Source organism: Anopheles nili, chromosome X (assembly GCF_943737925.1).
Source record: "Anopheles nili chromosome X, idAnoNiliSN_F5_01, whole genome shotgun sequence".
Classification (NCBI taxonomy): domain Eukaryota; kingdom Metazoa; phylum Arthropoda; class Insecta; order Diptera; family Culicidae; genus Anopheles; species Anopheles nili.
The window spans coordinates 12912919-12930254 of NC_071293.1; the positions used below are offsets into that span (position 1 = coordinate 12912919).

Consider the following 17336-nt stretch of genomic DNA (forward strand, 5'->3'; position numbering starts at 1 on the left):
AGCATTGAACACTGTACTTGAGCTTGAAATATAATGAAACATACTAAAAGCAGTAACTCAATTAAAAAATCGGTTTATATTTCCTTCGCAGCAAACGGCGTTTAACTAAGAAACATAGCAATATTCCAATCTTCAACCCTAAAACGCGAACAAAATTTGTTGCACGATTGTCTCAACCGCTCGCAAATCACAGAGTCAACCTCTCTGTTCAATTATTAATATACTCTGGCTCATAGAGTATGAGCTCTCAACTCCGCCGGTATCATCCAACTGACGTGAAACAGAATGCGCATGTGTCGTCATGCAATTGATTATATAAGCAACGGACAATGATGCTGGGCCTTAGATTCTTTTTACATTACTCCAAAATTCGCAGCTTATCTTGCTTTCCTTTGCCTCGTCGAAATTCAATATGATCCGATTTAGCTTTCTTATATTTTTTCGATCCACTCGTGCTCGTTCCGCTCGGTGATTATGATTAATCAACTCAATTCAACTGATGACTTCTCATCGGTAGAGATTCTACTACCCCTCATGGGCTAAAATCAAGAGCACTCAACAGAACTCAATTGTAAAATACATTATTATACAATTCAAGAATGAGAGAGACAGAGAAAGAGAAACGATGGAGAGCAGCTTATCTCATGCATGGAAATAAGCTTAGCTTATGCTTATTTGCTGTTCATTTTGAGAAGTTCGATGAAATTTATCAGCAAAACATACAGATAGAGTTTTTATGAGTATTCCACAGGCGAAATAATGCTGCTACTGTTTGAGGCTTTACTGAATTTTGTATTTCTGCCGCTTCTGCATACCTAAAATATGAAGTAAAACACTTCACACATGTATGAAATAACAAACTCGTTGATCAAGTCCGAAAGGGTTACACGCCTCTCCAACAATGAGAAGTCAGCAGCTGAGCAAGCAATGAGAACATACAGCAGCAGTACGTTTATTGAAGATAAGTGAGCAACGTTTTCTATTGGTCGGCAATTTTGATTATTATTTTACCCGCTGGTGTGTTCCTAATTCAAACATCGATTACTCCATTCCTGCTACGTCCATTAACGTGATCTTGCAAACGCAGGAGATGGAAAGATGCAAAACAACCATATAACATCGCTCTAGTGAATATAAAGAATTAAAGAATTATCCATTTGCGTTTTCTTCTAACCCCATAGACATCATGTTACCTAACCTGTAGTGAATCTATTTCTAATTTGATCGTTTTATTCGGTATCCGAATCCGAAGCTATCGCATAATAAATGTTTCCCGATCGATGAAGGCGTCTTCTAGTCCTCATCCTTTCGTATAGTGTACGCTCCCTAACCGCTTTTATTACAATTCGATGAGCTTTTGCCTCCAGGTCTGCTATTTCTTCCAGTGTAAATAAGCCGCGCACAAAACAGTGCAGAGTAGAAAGTTTGTGCAGATATTTTGTTCTCTTCCTCGGTTCCAATGCAGAGATTATGTAGATCATAGCGTTATTTATTGTTATACGAGCATCGAGCCGTGCAAATTCTAACAATTGCTGTTGGTTAGCATCGTTTTCGCTATCACTCATGTCACTTATGTTGATGTCCGAAATCTGTGAATAAAACAAATATCGATAAATCACGATGTACAAGTTCGAGGTAGGGAAACTTACCTACAATCGCATTCGCAACGACGAACAAGAACGAAATGAATAACTTTATACGAAATTACCAGCTCCAGTTAACACAACTGATTTTCACCTGGGATGAAATGGTACGCAAAGTAACGAAACACAACTTTTAGCATGCAATGTGATCTGAAAATATACAAAAATTGTATCATAGGTTTTTCATGAGGTTGCTTAGTTTGCCTAGTATTTCTCAACATACAGCTGTATGAGAAGCAGTTAATAATCTTGTCTTAAGTAAATAAAAATAATGTATATAGATAAAATAGTAAAAAAAATAGTTAATAAAAAATCACAGATATGTGCTTAAATTTTGCGAGCAAAATGGGTTAATTTTATTTTCGCGTTTGATTTTTCGATAGTGAAAAATGTTTATCTAACCCACCATGTGACATTTCCAATTATCACAAAACGTCATCGCAAGACTGAAATAGAAAAAAACGAAAGAGCAATATGACAATCCACAAGTAATGAACGTAAGCAACGCAAATCATTCATTAACAAATCGTCGACAAGAAAGGAACTTACAGTAGTATGTATCGCAGACCTAAAAAATATTATTGCCCAAGTAAGTATCATTAAAAACCGCTTCTCGTTACAGTGAAGCTCATAGTGAACGTTTTGTGACATTAATTTCTTTTCGTGTAGTCAATTTACAGAAAAAATGTAGATATTGTGCAAGATACCTCCATCATAAATGCCTAGACTGCCGCAATTTGCAAGAGGAGCGTCAGTGCGACGCTGTTTACATTTTCTATCGGCATAGTCGGCAAGTGGTAAGTATCTTTTGTCTCCATTTCCTCTGGAAATCGTATCTAAAGCTTTTTTTTTTCTTTCTGACTCTAGGCAATCTGGGCTCATCGCCACTGCTACGAAAATAATCGTAGCCATAACCCTTCACAATAAAAAAAAAGAAATAAAATAAAATTTTTTTTTCAGAGTAAGCTAGGCGGTAATTATTCTTTTGCATGATGGAGTATGAGCTGCGAAAGAAAATAACCTTTACGACTGTAGATTTTCTATATGGGTAAGGAAATTTCTAGCAAGGCCAAGAAAAAGCCTTGGGAGTGAACCCCTAGCCCCAGTGAACCCCTGGGAGTAAATCTCTCTTTAGGGGATATAGGGGCTGAACCGTAGCGTTCGCCTTCAATGTTTTTTGTCCGTACAGTTGCTTGAAATAAAACTACTGCAGAACTGAGTCGTAATGTATTTATATTTTCCGACCGTAAATAATATTTCTGTACATTATTTCAACGATTTGTTCAGCTGTAATATTTTTTTGCTATTTTGAAAGTCAAATAATCTAGCTTATATCAACATTGGAATCCAGAAATCTTCCTTGGTTTTTAGAAACATATTAACAACGTTGTATACGAAATTGATCAGATTTTTACACGGACACTGTTTGCCAATCAAGGCATATATCAACATTGTTTCCCTCTCTAACATAAAGGTTGAACCTGCTCACTTATGACCTATGCTTATGCTTTCTAGCCAACATAGGGCAACATAATAGGGGCCATGAAATCTGCTCCGCGAAAACAAACTCTCTTCGTGTTTGTTACTTCCAAACTTCATCAAGCTTCTCTTTGCCATTAACAACAGCAATGGAGTTGGTTTCCTTTGCTGTTACAAACGACTCACCTTAGAACATTTAAGACCTCTCGCTCTTGCGTTCCTTTTATAATAGCTAAACCAAACATCACCTGAATACAGCTGCAGCTCTCGATTTACAACGCATGTGCAGTCAACCTAAACTGCTCTACCTTTGGGCGTGCTCCGAATCTACCACTGCAGAAAACAACCATCAACAGTTGAGGAGTTACAAACGAGAAACACAAAAACAGTAATCAACATATTTCAAATGTTTAATGTTATCTACCTTTACAAACTTGTTTTGATCTGTTTAGCGATGATACTGTTCCGGTTCTTCCAAACTCATAAGTTAAATTAAGTCTAAACTATTCAAGCCTAACCATAAACGTGAGGCTATAATTAAATATTTTGTAGATTCAGGAAATGCGTAATAACTACCCATCGAATACAATATATTATTAGATACTAATAAATTAATTAAATATATATACATATATATATATATATATATATATATATATATATATATATATATATATATATATACACATATATATATATATATATATATATATATATATATATATATATATATATATATATATATATATATATATGTATGCAATTATTTTTTATTTATTTATGCCTATGGTCGCGCTTCAATGTTGGTTGTGACCGATTCGCACCAAACTTGGCATATATTTGTATGATGGTCTCGAATTAGGGATTTGATTTTTATGGTTTTAGAACCTCCCAAAAAGCGGGCTCCCTTACAACCTCATTTCTTGAATATTCACTTAACAACTGATGCCCAATTTATCTGAAATTTGGTACATAGGCGTTTCATTACTTACAACTAAGACTGGCGAAGTTTCAACTCTCTCTATGATAAACAAAGGGAGGCTCCCATACAACCCTCCATAAAAAAGCTATATTGTTCACTTAAAATTACAAGACACAAATCTGGCCGAAATTTAGAACATATGCTTCTTTTTATATGTTGCAAAAGAGTCCAAAGTTTCAACCACCCCGCTCAAGAAATAAGCGTGGCTTCCATACAACCTGTCCGTCGAAAAATTCTATTATTTTCGCCAAAAGTACAAACGATGACAGATTTTTCGGCAATACGGTAAACATGCTACTTTCAACTTTTTGGAGCAAAACCGAAAGCATCCGTTACACCGACGAAATAGGGCATCTTCTGTACCACTCTACCTCTACCCCTATTAGCTCTACATCAATTATGAAACAATATGTATGCCTTTTAATAGCTTTAAAAAATTCAGATGATGACCTATTTGTCTGAACATGTTTTATAAGTCTTTTTGTAAAGAAGCCAAACCTTCCTGTACCCTGCAAAATACAAAAGTTTCATATACACATTGTCATCCGATTTGTCCTAAATATTGCGTATGCGCTTCTTAAAACTATCTATTGTATAAGTATAAGTTTCTGTGAAGAAGTATAAGTTTTCCAGTTTCCAGCTAAAAGGTGTTAGGGTATAGATTTTCATCACAAAATATTCACTTAAGAGTACAAATGTCGTCAAAATAAACTCAAATGTTATCACCGAATACAAATTGTTTTAAAATTTTAGTTCTACAAACGAGGATCAGACACTCGCAAGAGGAAACTTTCAAAACCACCTCCGAAGCTCACCTTTCTTGGTATGTCTGTTCTCAGCCTTCACACCGGTGCAATTTGAAGCACTTTACTACTCAAGAAAAATGATTCAAAACGTTTGATAGAAAGCCAGTCGACACCATCGATTACCGGGTGTTGGCGAACCATGATTTCTTTTATCTTGGTCAAGATGATATGGAGCCGTGTTCAAGATGTATGGGCGATACCATCCGTTGTGTTTGTTCGTGTGATGCATCAAGCTCAAGGCGATCCTGCGGGCGTCTCAATTGTATGATGCGTGCGTCTCAATCTCTACGCATAATGGCAAGCTATCAAGTAGCAGTTTGAGAAAATAAAGAGCGAAGTAGTTTCTCGAATTGTTGCGTTGGATTTGTTTTTGAAATAAATAGCATTATGTGAGTTTGCCACGAATGGGATTTACAATAAAATGTTAGATTAACACATTGTTGACAATACAAACAAACACATTGTTTTTTTTTCTAATTAGGCATTGCAGTCCCATTTGTCATGGTTTATTCAATATAACACTTCTTTTCTTGATCTCATTTCCTTCCAAACATTCCACGTCTTACGTGCATCAAGAGATTCTCGCCGCTTAGCTTTGGATATTTTAATGAGCGCCTGATATTAACCGCTGGATTGGTCTCCACCACGCTGCATTTTTCGTTGCTCGTACTTCCTTACCATGTCTAGCGCGCTCTCGGAACGACGCTCGATACGTTTTTGCGCGCTCGACACTTCGTTCGGCATGCAGGTTTTGGCCGCGCTACGGAGCTCCATCGTGTTTTTTCCAGTCTGTTGCTTCAGACATGCTTCCGAGTCACGTTTGGATATCGTAGATTTTTCCATTGCTGCGTTTTTTCGAACACTGTGTATCGGGGTTGACCTCGAAGCGTGTATCAAATGGATAAAATTCTCGATCTTCACGGGTCGAGATCACTATAGCGAATGCTTAACACATTGACAACAGACCCCATGAAAACGCGGGATTATGAAACTGTCACTTGAGCGCCAGCTCGCGACAACACGGGCTTATAGATCTATCACTTGAATGCCAGCGAAATCGCAGCATTCTGAGCATTTCGCATGGTTGACGTAATAATTTCTGCAACAATCACTTTCGAAGAGTGAATTTCGAAATTACCATATCGTACGCTTAATATTCTTGTGGAAATTGTATTTTTTTGTATCATTACTCATAATTTTGTATGAGATTACTCATATAATGTGACTGAAATTAAGAATGAGCATATTGCAGACTCCCTATCGGATTATACGATAAATTCAGTTGATTCTGATGCATAACTTGAGGACAGCGATAGTGATGTCGCTCCAAGAAAATGATCAAGAGCTATTCCACTACAGTACTCAAGTGTGTCCGATGATTCCAGCGATAGTGAAATGTCCACATATATACATAGTCTCATAGTGAAATGTCCACAGATAGGCAATGAATCTAACATCTCTTACCAGCATAATAAGGGCAAGGTATTAGTCTAGCCGAGATGAAAAAATTTCTTAGCGTTATTACAATGATAGACCAGGTAAAGAAAGATGTAAAAGGTGAATACCGGAGCTCCGAATTTTAAACGAGAACACCATCGTTCAATACTGTAATGCCGCGTAACAGATTTCCCCAGATGTGGAGCACGTGCCATTTTTCAAACAATCACAAAATAACCGGATCTAACAACCTCCAAAAGACTCATCCCATTCTGAGCTATTTATTAGATAAATTGAAATCAGTATATACGCCTAGGAAAGAACTTTCGCTCGTTGAAGCCATTATTCCATGGCGTGGAAAACTATTTATAAAAATACACAATCCGGCAAAAATAATAAACTACGGTCTACTTTGCCGTATACTATGGGAAACTAGAACCGGATATATTTGCAACATGGAAATATACTGTGCGGAAGGAATAAAATTATATCAGACAATTATGTCATTACTTGAAAACAAATTACATTTGAGACACCACTGCATCGCATCTGGAAAATGGTACACGAGTTTGTGGTACAATTAGAGCAACTAGGGGTGTTCCCGAGTTTTTATGGCACTTCATACTGAAAACTGGTGAATATGGCTATAAACGAAAATGTGATGTTTTAGTACAGTCATGGAAGCCGAAACAGAAGACCATATACATGATTTCCACGCTACATTCAGAAGATTTGATTGTTATTGTTATTTATTTAAGAACGGCCTGGCCGTATTTAGATTTGGATAATTTTTTGTGAGCTGAAAGGCATTTCCTCCCAACAGCCGCAGATAGCCTTATTTCGGGCTGACTCGGTTAGGAGATTTGATAAAAACAAATAAAATTCACTGGAAAACGAAACAAGAAATTATAGAATCACACTCCGTCTTAGACTATAACAAATATATAATGGGTGTAGATTTGGCTGATCAGTATTTATCATACTATTCCATCATGGGAAAAACGGAGAAGTGATCAAAGAAGACAGTCTTGTTTCTTGTATATTGCGCCATGTTTGATGCATTTAGAGTTTATATTGAACTGAATGGCAACACCATGAAATATTAATAATTTTTACACACTGTTGGACGTTTTTGGGTCATTAAATGATACTTCTAATACTTTTGATTCTCAAACATCAAGCACTGCTGTACTTGATACTACATCTCGCACACCGAAATATGATAACCCTCTGAGACTTTCTGGTGATATGTAAAAAAATAAAGAAACCAAAACTGGTGGCTTAGGAAAAAACCGATATGTACGACGTCCGTGTGAAGATTGCTCTGCTAGTAAAAAAAGAAGCGAGAGTAGCTTTATGTGTGCTGAATGCTTAGTACCTTAACATCTTGGACAATGTTTCGTGAAATACCACACATGTTTTAATTATTAAAACTGTTGTTTAAAATTCTATATGACAAATATGCGAATATACTGTTCTATTTTACGAACAGTTATAAACTTTTCCTCTAAACTTGGCCACCTTAGAAATGTTTCCATCACCCATTTATGGGTGACGCGGCACTCAAGTAATCAAATCATTTTTCAGTCGCCGGCTTTTAATGTGTTAAAACGAAATTTAAGTCGAGTTTTCGATCTTGTGGCCTTACAAACAAATGGTTAATTTTTTTTTTGAAAGAATATACGAGCCGCGGAGTTTGCCGCTTTTTCGCCACACATCACTTCAACATAAACGACAGCTGGAAACATTAAAAAATACATCCTTTAGCACAATTTCTTTATCCTCATTTTACACTAACTTTTACTGTTATGAAAACACCCTGATATTTAAGATCTCTAGCACTCTTTAGGAAAAAAAAGGCCCTCAAATGATTCGTCACAGATTTTCCAGATAGTATAGAAATGATATGCATTTGATCGTTTAATACGATTGCATTTGAAAGCTTCAGCACGAACACACACATACGTGGGGAGTACAATGCAGCTCAGCATAAAACGACTCTGAAATTTTCCTCCCACGCTATCATTTCACTTTAGCATTACGGAGCAACGTTACAACATTTACAGCTGTCGTAGAGTCAGGCACTGTCACGAAATTAGCGAGAGCGTGTAACTAGCCTTATATATGAGTATGTTTCTAGCCAATTGCATTATTAACGTGTGATGCTTTGACGTGACTGCATGCTGAAGGAAGCTGTGTGTGAGAAAAAAAGTCAGCGTGAATTCGCAGCATCAAACAGCCCTAAGCTAGTATAATCCTAGGTAATTTTAAATACATATCTGCCCCATACCCTATTTTATAAGCTTTTCCTCGCAAGGGACGATTTACATTTGCAGTGACCAACGATGGACCAAACGCCGACTTTCAACCGCGAATTGACAATAGATGAAATGAAAGTGCTAACAATTCTGTCGATTATTGATGCACATGAGGCGGTGCATGACGCCCATTTGAATGCAACTATAACGAAAAAAGTTGATGGTGCCCTGGCTCTGATGACATATGAGCTTATTGCTGACAACTCTATCGAGAATATTTGTGAGAAAAAGTCTGCGGCTACGCAAATAGCGCACTTAATCGTGGAATACAAGATCGATTGCTTGTATATGCTGGCCAACGCGTTCGAGCAGTTCTTCGAACCTCCCTGCTGAAATTTAGATTGATTTTGAACCCTCACAGATATTTTCTAAAACTAAAATCACTCGTGGCATAATTCGATTTATAAAGCAAGATAAACAACATAAAATAAGGGTGAAGTAGAAAAATTAAAAAGTATGAAAAATGGAATCTTTTTTCCAACGTTGCTAAGTCTTAGCAGTATAACTAAACAAAAAATATGTATACATGTTTGTATTGGTATTTGTATTTAGTCGCAATATGTAACGATATTTCTCGGTTCATGGACTGTTCAGCTACGCTTTCTCGAAAAGATGAACTATTTTCTTAAGCGAGTGAAGGGATTTTCTCTTTAACAAGTGACGGGATGTTTTGTTTTCACACGTGAAGGATTTTGGAAAATGAAGATTTCTTTTAAATTAAAGAAATGAGTTTTTGTTTGAAGCATTGTTTAAATTAATTGCTTTGTGTCAATTGTGCATTGAATTTAATACACTGGACGAGTTGAAATCAACGCTACGCATAATACTACTTGATCTATGAACTTTTAACAGAATTTTAGATTACTAGCATGAGTAGGGTATATAAAATGAATTTCGAGGAACCATTTTGTCAAACCAATAAGATCTAAAAATGCAATGAAAAAATGTATGGTCAAGCATGAATTCTGAGTTATCTTCTCCTTTCAAATAGCCCGTCTTGTTGATCGATACCACAGGTATATGTCTTATTAATATTTATAGTACTCAGATACGCATCTGAGAATATCGAGGACGTGTTAAGAAGGAGTTCAATCGTAGAACTTTCTAGAGGTGTCAACAATCCAATCCAATATTAAGGCATATAGCATCTGTCCCGCAATATCAAAATCGGACGCAATATTCTTTTCAAGATTCATTTCCACCTGATCGATTTATTGCTACATTTGGTTGTGGCTTTTCGGAAAGCAAATGGAGCCAAGAGAGTGTCTAGCAGTAATTGCAAAAATCTATAGCTAGAACAGTTGGTGAAACTTTCGTGATTGCAAGGGCCTCTTGTCAGAAATTAAACACACCGCAATTCGCTTAATTTGAATTTTTTCCCGTTTATTAAGAGAGAAGTATGGATCTTTAGTGATTTTACAAATTTAACAACACCTATTACGCCCAACGTATTATTGAAAATTTACTATCATTACAAATCATCATCTAGGTAATTGCTTGGGGCCAGACAGAGTCGTAGCTGGTCAATTAGTCCTTTCACATGAACACGCGCGGAAAGATGAAGGTACGTCATCGCGAGAGTATTTATAGCGCCCCTTTTGGAGGCAAAAGATTTTCCATTATCGCCCGATTTGATAGACAGCAACTCCATCGCGCTGCATGAAATTTAAGTTTCTCCTTGCCCAAGGTGTTGACCGTACAAAGGAGGGAGATTTAAGCGACAAATAAGCAAGTGAAAAAGCACGAGGACGGATACAATCACCAGCGAGGTGCGATCTATTGATCTTATTGATTGATGTAAAGGGATTCTGCTGTCGTCGAGACTTTTTCAAAATTAATGAACTTTTATTATGCTCTATACGTGATGTACGTGCTGTGTATGTTGTTCGTTGTTTTGAACATCTTGCATTATTAAATACTAGAACTATTTCCTTATTAAAAAAAAACATGGAGTATTATATTTCACACAACGAACATGTATGGTCATATATTTAAACTAGCTGATTAACTCGATTTAATTCGGGCTATTGTTGTTTAAGGGGAACAGTCCGGGGTATTTGACGAATACTTGTGTACTACAAATATTGACGAGTCTGTTAATCTTTCTTCAATTTCCATTTGCATTCATTCGATTCAATTAATTCCTAGATTTGTTTCAATGATCTTTCAATATCGCTACACTCATATTCTCTCGCGTTCTTGAGACATTTAATACTATTTGCTATACCTTACCTTTTCAAAATTTCTTTATCTCATACATCATACTCCTGTTCCCTGACCACAATATCATATCAACGATCGGAATTTATATCAAATCCTCTTTTCCCTCTCTGTTTAACAACCACCATTTCTTCTCAAACCCTTCTTGTCGTAAGAACAATTCGTTCTCACCAATATAATTTTACCCAATCTTTGACCTTTCTGCTACTGCTCTGAAAAGCTACTGTCTATAGCCATTGTTTTCCTCATTCAATCTATGGAAACACCTCTCGAATCCTTTATTTGTGTTCTTGAATTTGTGCCACCTTAACAGTGAAGCAAAATAACGCGTTGTTTCAAACATTGAGTTCATGGCATTAACTTTAGCTTTTGAAAATCTTGTATTTGCTTACGCTGCCTTGCAGCAATTTTTTCTTCTGCTACACCTGTGCTATATTACACCTGTAATGCTACTCACTTTCAAAACACTGTTCCGTGATTGTAATCATTAATCTCTGCCATTTGAATTCTTAGCTCTCAAAGCTACACGCTCTCTCCTTTTTTTCGTGCCTTAGAAGGACTTTTTAGCAGTCCTTTAAATATTTTCAAATCGCATTTTCTACAAAATGCAACTCAACATAGTGATTGAAAAAGGAGTTTTACGGAGTTGATGCCTAACCTTGTTTTAGTTTATAGCTTGAAGAATATTTTTCCTGTTCGCAAAATAGCACACGTTTTAAGTGATAACACAATAGTTGTTCAGTGGAGTTTATTGTCTTAGTTTAAACCGATGAGTGAAGAGAGAAGAGGTGGAGGAAACTGAACCGTCTTTTGACGACTTTTGAATTTGTGAGAATATCTGTTTATTATGCAAACGGGCATCTTTGCGCCCTCCATGATGTAAAAATCATTCATTGATAAATCTAAAATGAATTATTTCTATTTTTGAACAATTTTATTAGTTTCCAGGAAACTGTATGGGTTGAGTTGAAGTGTACTGGTCAAATTTTAGTTAAACCGGACAACATATGTAATTTTAAGCATTTGCTTTCCGTTTGTTGAATTGTAATTCCGTTGATTTTTGTATATAGATGATTTTGTATTTAAATGATACACACTAAAACTAGTAGGACGAAATTTATATACCTGAGTAAATATTTCAATATAAAATTATTTTGTCCCACTTTGGTCTTTACCAGATGGTTTATACTTAACCATATATTGCATAAAGAATGATGAGAATCGAGTATGCAAAGAGGAAATATATAGGAGCCTCCCATTTCTTTTCCTAACCCTCGAAGGGTAGTTGAGTGTATACATAAAAGTTAATATGCGAATGAAAATGTCTATGTTTAACTAACGTTATTGATTCTAAGGGGAGGGATGTGAATGTATTGTAGCCTCTCTTTTTCTTCCATCGGAGAAGTTCAAATTTTTGTATCATTTGGTAATAAGTGAAACAAACCATATGCTTAAAAGTTTTGCAAATTCGATTGTGATTTGTATTTTTAAGCGAATATTACAAACTGTTCCGACGAAGGGCTACAACGGAGCCCCTTTTTCAGCCTCCAGTGAGACTCAAGCTTTGATTTTTTATACAAAACATAAAATAAGCATCTGAACCAGATTTAAGAAAAATCGAACATCGGTAATTGGACATTGATAATCACTAGAAAATATAGGAATAAAGGTAAATTTCATCTTTTTCTCGCTAAAGACTTCCAATATTGTTCACATATTTTACAAAACATTCATGAACTATTTTTTTAATTCTGATTAAGCTCTTTCTGGATGTCAAGTGGTATGATATAAAAAGATTCCATTAATTATAAACAAATAGTAAATAGTAAACGTTTTCATAAAGGAAACTTGTATCGTCAAATTTAAAATGAATATAATAAACTCATGAAAAATAAAATTGACAGTTTCTACAAACTCGTTCAGAGACCCATGATAAACTTATATTGTGGAATACTTTTGAACATGGTTGAGAATTACGAAATAGAGCACTTACAAAAAGCGAAAATTATAAGGCTCTCTCTTTAGTTGTTTCTGAGATATACGATGGCAAAGTTGGAAAAGTGCAACAGAAAAAACGATTAAATTTCTGTACATTGAGCATTTATGTCTAGAACGATGTTTTAAACAATATTATGTGCAATATTATGTGAAACAATAGCTTCGATGTACATCGAAAAATCCATCATTTTTTCCTGAGGTTGTGTAAATTACATTGGTATTATACAAATATCATCTTACATGACAACTGGTCATTTGGTCAACATTCAACACTCTTTGTAAGAAATCGCCTAGAAATTCTTACAAAAACTACTTATGATATCAAATTTGTCTCGGTTTCCTCAACGTGCAAAGAGCTAAATGAATTCTCAAACGAAACATTTTTTGCAGTAATGTTTTAAATTTTACCAACAGTTTACATTTATGACTCTTATGGAAATCGTGTTATTTTGCGAAAAGTGTAAGAAACGTCGACAGATAAATGTTTCAACAAAAATGTGAAAGTTATAAGAAGTTAGCTTTGCCGTTGGGTTGTGAGTGAGAGGCTAAATTTCCCATGTCATACAATTTAATGGAACCGCATCACTACGCTGACTTCGTGAATACACGGCGATGCTCATAAATGAATGTAAGGATGCAGAAAATGTAGTTACCGTTTTGTGGACAAAAATGAAACGACTTGTTGCTCACGAAACCGATTTAGATAGTCCTCGATCTCGAACGATGTTCACTGTGAAGAAAATAAAAAAATACGTATGTAGTAATATATAGGACACAGAGCAATGTTTGTTAGTAAGTTATCATGCAATTTTATACACTAGCTACAAAGCTACTTATAAAGTAAGCTACAACACCAATCTACGTGACATAACCAGGTATGAAATCGATACAGTAGAACTCAATCGAACACGACGTTCGCGTCCAGATTATACACATGTAGCCATCCCTTTATATGCTGCTCGTGTACTTTTGCAACGCCATATTTTTCATCATTATCACATAGTTCATTCTCGTGTGCTTGTGTGTATGTGTAAGTGTACGTGTGATAAGTCAATTTCACCCTTGTGAGAGCTAGAAGGCCCCAGATCGTTCGTAGCCTGTATCCGGAACTGATAGTGCGTATGCGGTTTCAAGCCACTTGCGGTATATGCCGTGACCGCAGGATCCACACGCTCCGGGATAAGCGCCCAAGAGCCCTCATTCTCGCGGCACTGAACCGTATAATAGCGTAACGGTGCGAACCCATCCCGTCCTGGTGTCCAGCTGAAGGTAATCTGCTCCGATTGCACCTGCGAGCGTGAGATCTGCGGTGCTGAAGGCGCCTGTGGGATCTGCCTGTTGTTGGTGGTGTACACCAGTGCCACTGAGGTCTTGCCCCAACCTAGCCGCGTCTGAGCCGTCACACTGAAGAGATAGTAACGCTCAGCGAGCAACTGTGTAGCTCGGAATGTGCGATCGCATGGTGGGAACTCCTGCGTGAAGTTAAGTGCCTACGAGCCGTTCAACAGGTACGTGACGCGGTACGCCAGTATGGCTCCATTAGGTTCATCTGGCACGTCCCAGATGATGCGTGCCATGCTGAAGGACACATCCGGGAAGGACACATTCGACGGTGCGACCCGGTGTGTCCTCTAACGTCTAAATGCGCACGGGCGGTGTACTGAGAGCGCCATCACCAAGGCGCGTGTACGCCAACACCTGGATGTCGTACTGCACGTACTTTTTCAGCTCAGTCAACGTCGCGGTGAAGGTGTAGTTACCATTCTGATGTACCTTTGGCACCTTAGTGCACCGGACCACGATCGTCGTCGACAAAGTCGCGTAGGTTTCAACCACAACCGGGCCCATTGAAGGTACCGCCTCATGTACTCTGTATGCTTGTGTAATCCCGCCAAAACGACACTCTGTTCGGCGAACGGATCTAGTAGATTCGGTGGCACCGTCAACACCTTCATCTCCGTCTTGACCGGTTGCTCGATATCCCCGTCAGTCATTTCGACGGCGATCTTACTGCCACCTCCAGGAGATGTTCCTCCAACACCACCAGCAGTACCACTAACACTGAAACCACTGCCTGTGGATGCTCCACCGCCCTTGTTGATGCAAACCACGATCTGGATCACGTAGTCCTTCCACGTGATCAGCTCCTGAATCAAGTAGTTGCGCTGAGCTTCGTTTGTGATATAACGATAATTACAGGGACTCGCATTGTATCCGAACAACCGGCAACAAGAATCTGCCCATTTCGGAGCTCCTCGAGCGATGGTTTCCACTGGATAATGATTTCGGTGGACGATCGAGCTGAACCGACGAACCCCCTTGGTGGGCCAGATAATGCTGTAAAAGAACATAAAGGATCAGATCAGCATCAGCACACAACAACAACTCACGAACAGCTGCGATCTTGTACCTTCCTATGGCTGCCTCACGACGTTGCTCAGATCGGACGGTGAACCTCGCTAAACTTTAAGTCTATATTTTTGTGAAGTAGTATCTTCTTCCTTCTTTCTTTCCCGGATCTTTCTTCTTTTTCTTCTTTTTGCGAAACAGAGTATATCCTTCTATATTTAAATACCCCTACGAGTCACTATTAACATATTCAAAAGATAACCAATTCTTTGTAAGCTCGACTATCTGAGGTCATATGCTTTTCAGTGAGTTTAGTTTGGGTTGTTTTCTTACACATCTTTCCGCTCGCACTCTCGCAAGGCAGTTTGATTGTTTTTATACTCGCTCTCGATTTTCAGCCTGCCTTTTTTCCAGAGCTCAACGATCTTAACAGTTCTCCCAATCGCTTCGGGGAGTAACAATATTTTTATTGTATAACATATATTTCCCATGTATTACTGATTGACAAAAATATTGACCTTCTCTATTATATAAATTATGTCATTGTTTTCAAATATGAGGAAGGCCCACTTGTTACAAAAAATGCTTGTTTCAATACCAATAAAATCATTTATTATTTGTTTTCAACTATGATTAAGCCCTAGTTGATTCAAATATGCTTGTTATAATACAAATATCTATGTTCAAATATTATTAAACCTCAGTTGATATAATTATGCTTGAAAAGCATTGAACACTGCACTTGAGCTTGAGAAATATAATGAAACATACTAAAAGTAGTATCTCAATTAAAAAATCGGTTTACATTTCCTTCGCAGCAAACGGCGTTTAACCAAGAAACAAAGCAATATTCCAATCTTCAACCCTAAAACGCGAACAAAATTTGTTGCACGATAGTCTCAACCGCTCGCAAATCACAGAGTCAACCTCTCTGTTCAATTATTAATATACTCTGGCTCATAGAGTATGAGCTCTCAACTCCGCCGGTATCATCCAACTGACGTGAAACAGAATGCGCATGTGTCGTCATGCAATTGATTATATAAGCAACGGACAAGGATGCTGGGCCTTAGATTCTTTTTACATTACTCCGAAATTCGCAGCTTATCTTGCTTTCCTTTGCCTCGTCGAAATTCAATAAGATCCGAGTTAGCTTTCTTATATTTTTTCGATCCACTCGTGCTCGTTCCGCTCGGTGATTATGATTACTCAACTCAATTCAACTGATGACTTCTCATCGGTAGAGATTCTACTACCCCTCATGGGCTAAAATGAAGAGCACTCGACAGAACTCAATTGTAAAATACATTATTATACAATTCAAGAATAAGAGAGACAGAGAAAGAGATACGATGGAGAGCATCTTATCTGATGCATGGAAATAAGCTTAGCTTATGCTTATTTGCTGTTCATTTTGAGAAGTTCGATGAAATTTATCAGCAAAACATACGGATAGAGTTCTTATGAGTATTCCACAGGCAAAATAATGCTGCTACTGTTTGAGACTTTACGGAATTTTGTATTTCTGCCGCTTCTGCATACCTAAAATATGAAGTAAAACACGTCACACATGTATGAAATATCAAACTCGTTGATCAAGTCCGAAAGGGTTACACGCCTCTCCACCAATGAGAAGTCAGCAGCTGACCAAGCAATGAGAACATACAGCAGCAGTACGTTTATTGAAGATAAGTGAGCAACGTTTTCTATTGGTCGGCAATTTTGATTATTATTTTATCCACTGGTGTGTTCCTGTTTCAAACATCGATTACTCCATTCCTGCTACGTCCATTAACGTGATCTTGCAAACGCAGGAGATGGAAAGATGCAAAACAACCATATAACATCGCTCTAGTGAATATAAAGAATTAAAGAATTATCCATTCGCGTTTTCTTCTAACCCCATAGACATCATGTTACCTAGCCTGTAGTGAATATATTTCAAATTTGATCGTTTTATTCGGTATCCGAATCCGAAGCTATCGCAGAATAAATGTTTCCCGATCGATGAAGGCGTCTTCTAGTCCTCATCCTTTCGTATAGTGTACGCTCCCTAATCGCTTTTATTACAATTCGATGAGCTTTTGCCTCCAGGTCTGCTATT

The 17336-nt window shown here is 37.4% G+C and overlaps 1 protein-coding gene across 1 annotated transcript in view; it reads right to left on the minus strand.

Moving 5' to 3' along the window:
* Positions 1–17336, minus strand: part of LOC128728994 (protein sidekick-like) — an 85505-nt gene that overhangs the window by 36314 nt on the left and 31855 nt on the right. Inside the window, 5 exon segments of the mRNA XM_053822644.1 lie at positions 1502–1589; positions 13924–14287; positions 14378–14461; positions 14753–15113; positions 15116–15220. Coding sequence (XP_053678619.1) covers positions 1502–1589; positions 13924–14287; positions 14378–14461; positions 14753–15113; positions 15116–15220 — 1002 coding nt within the window.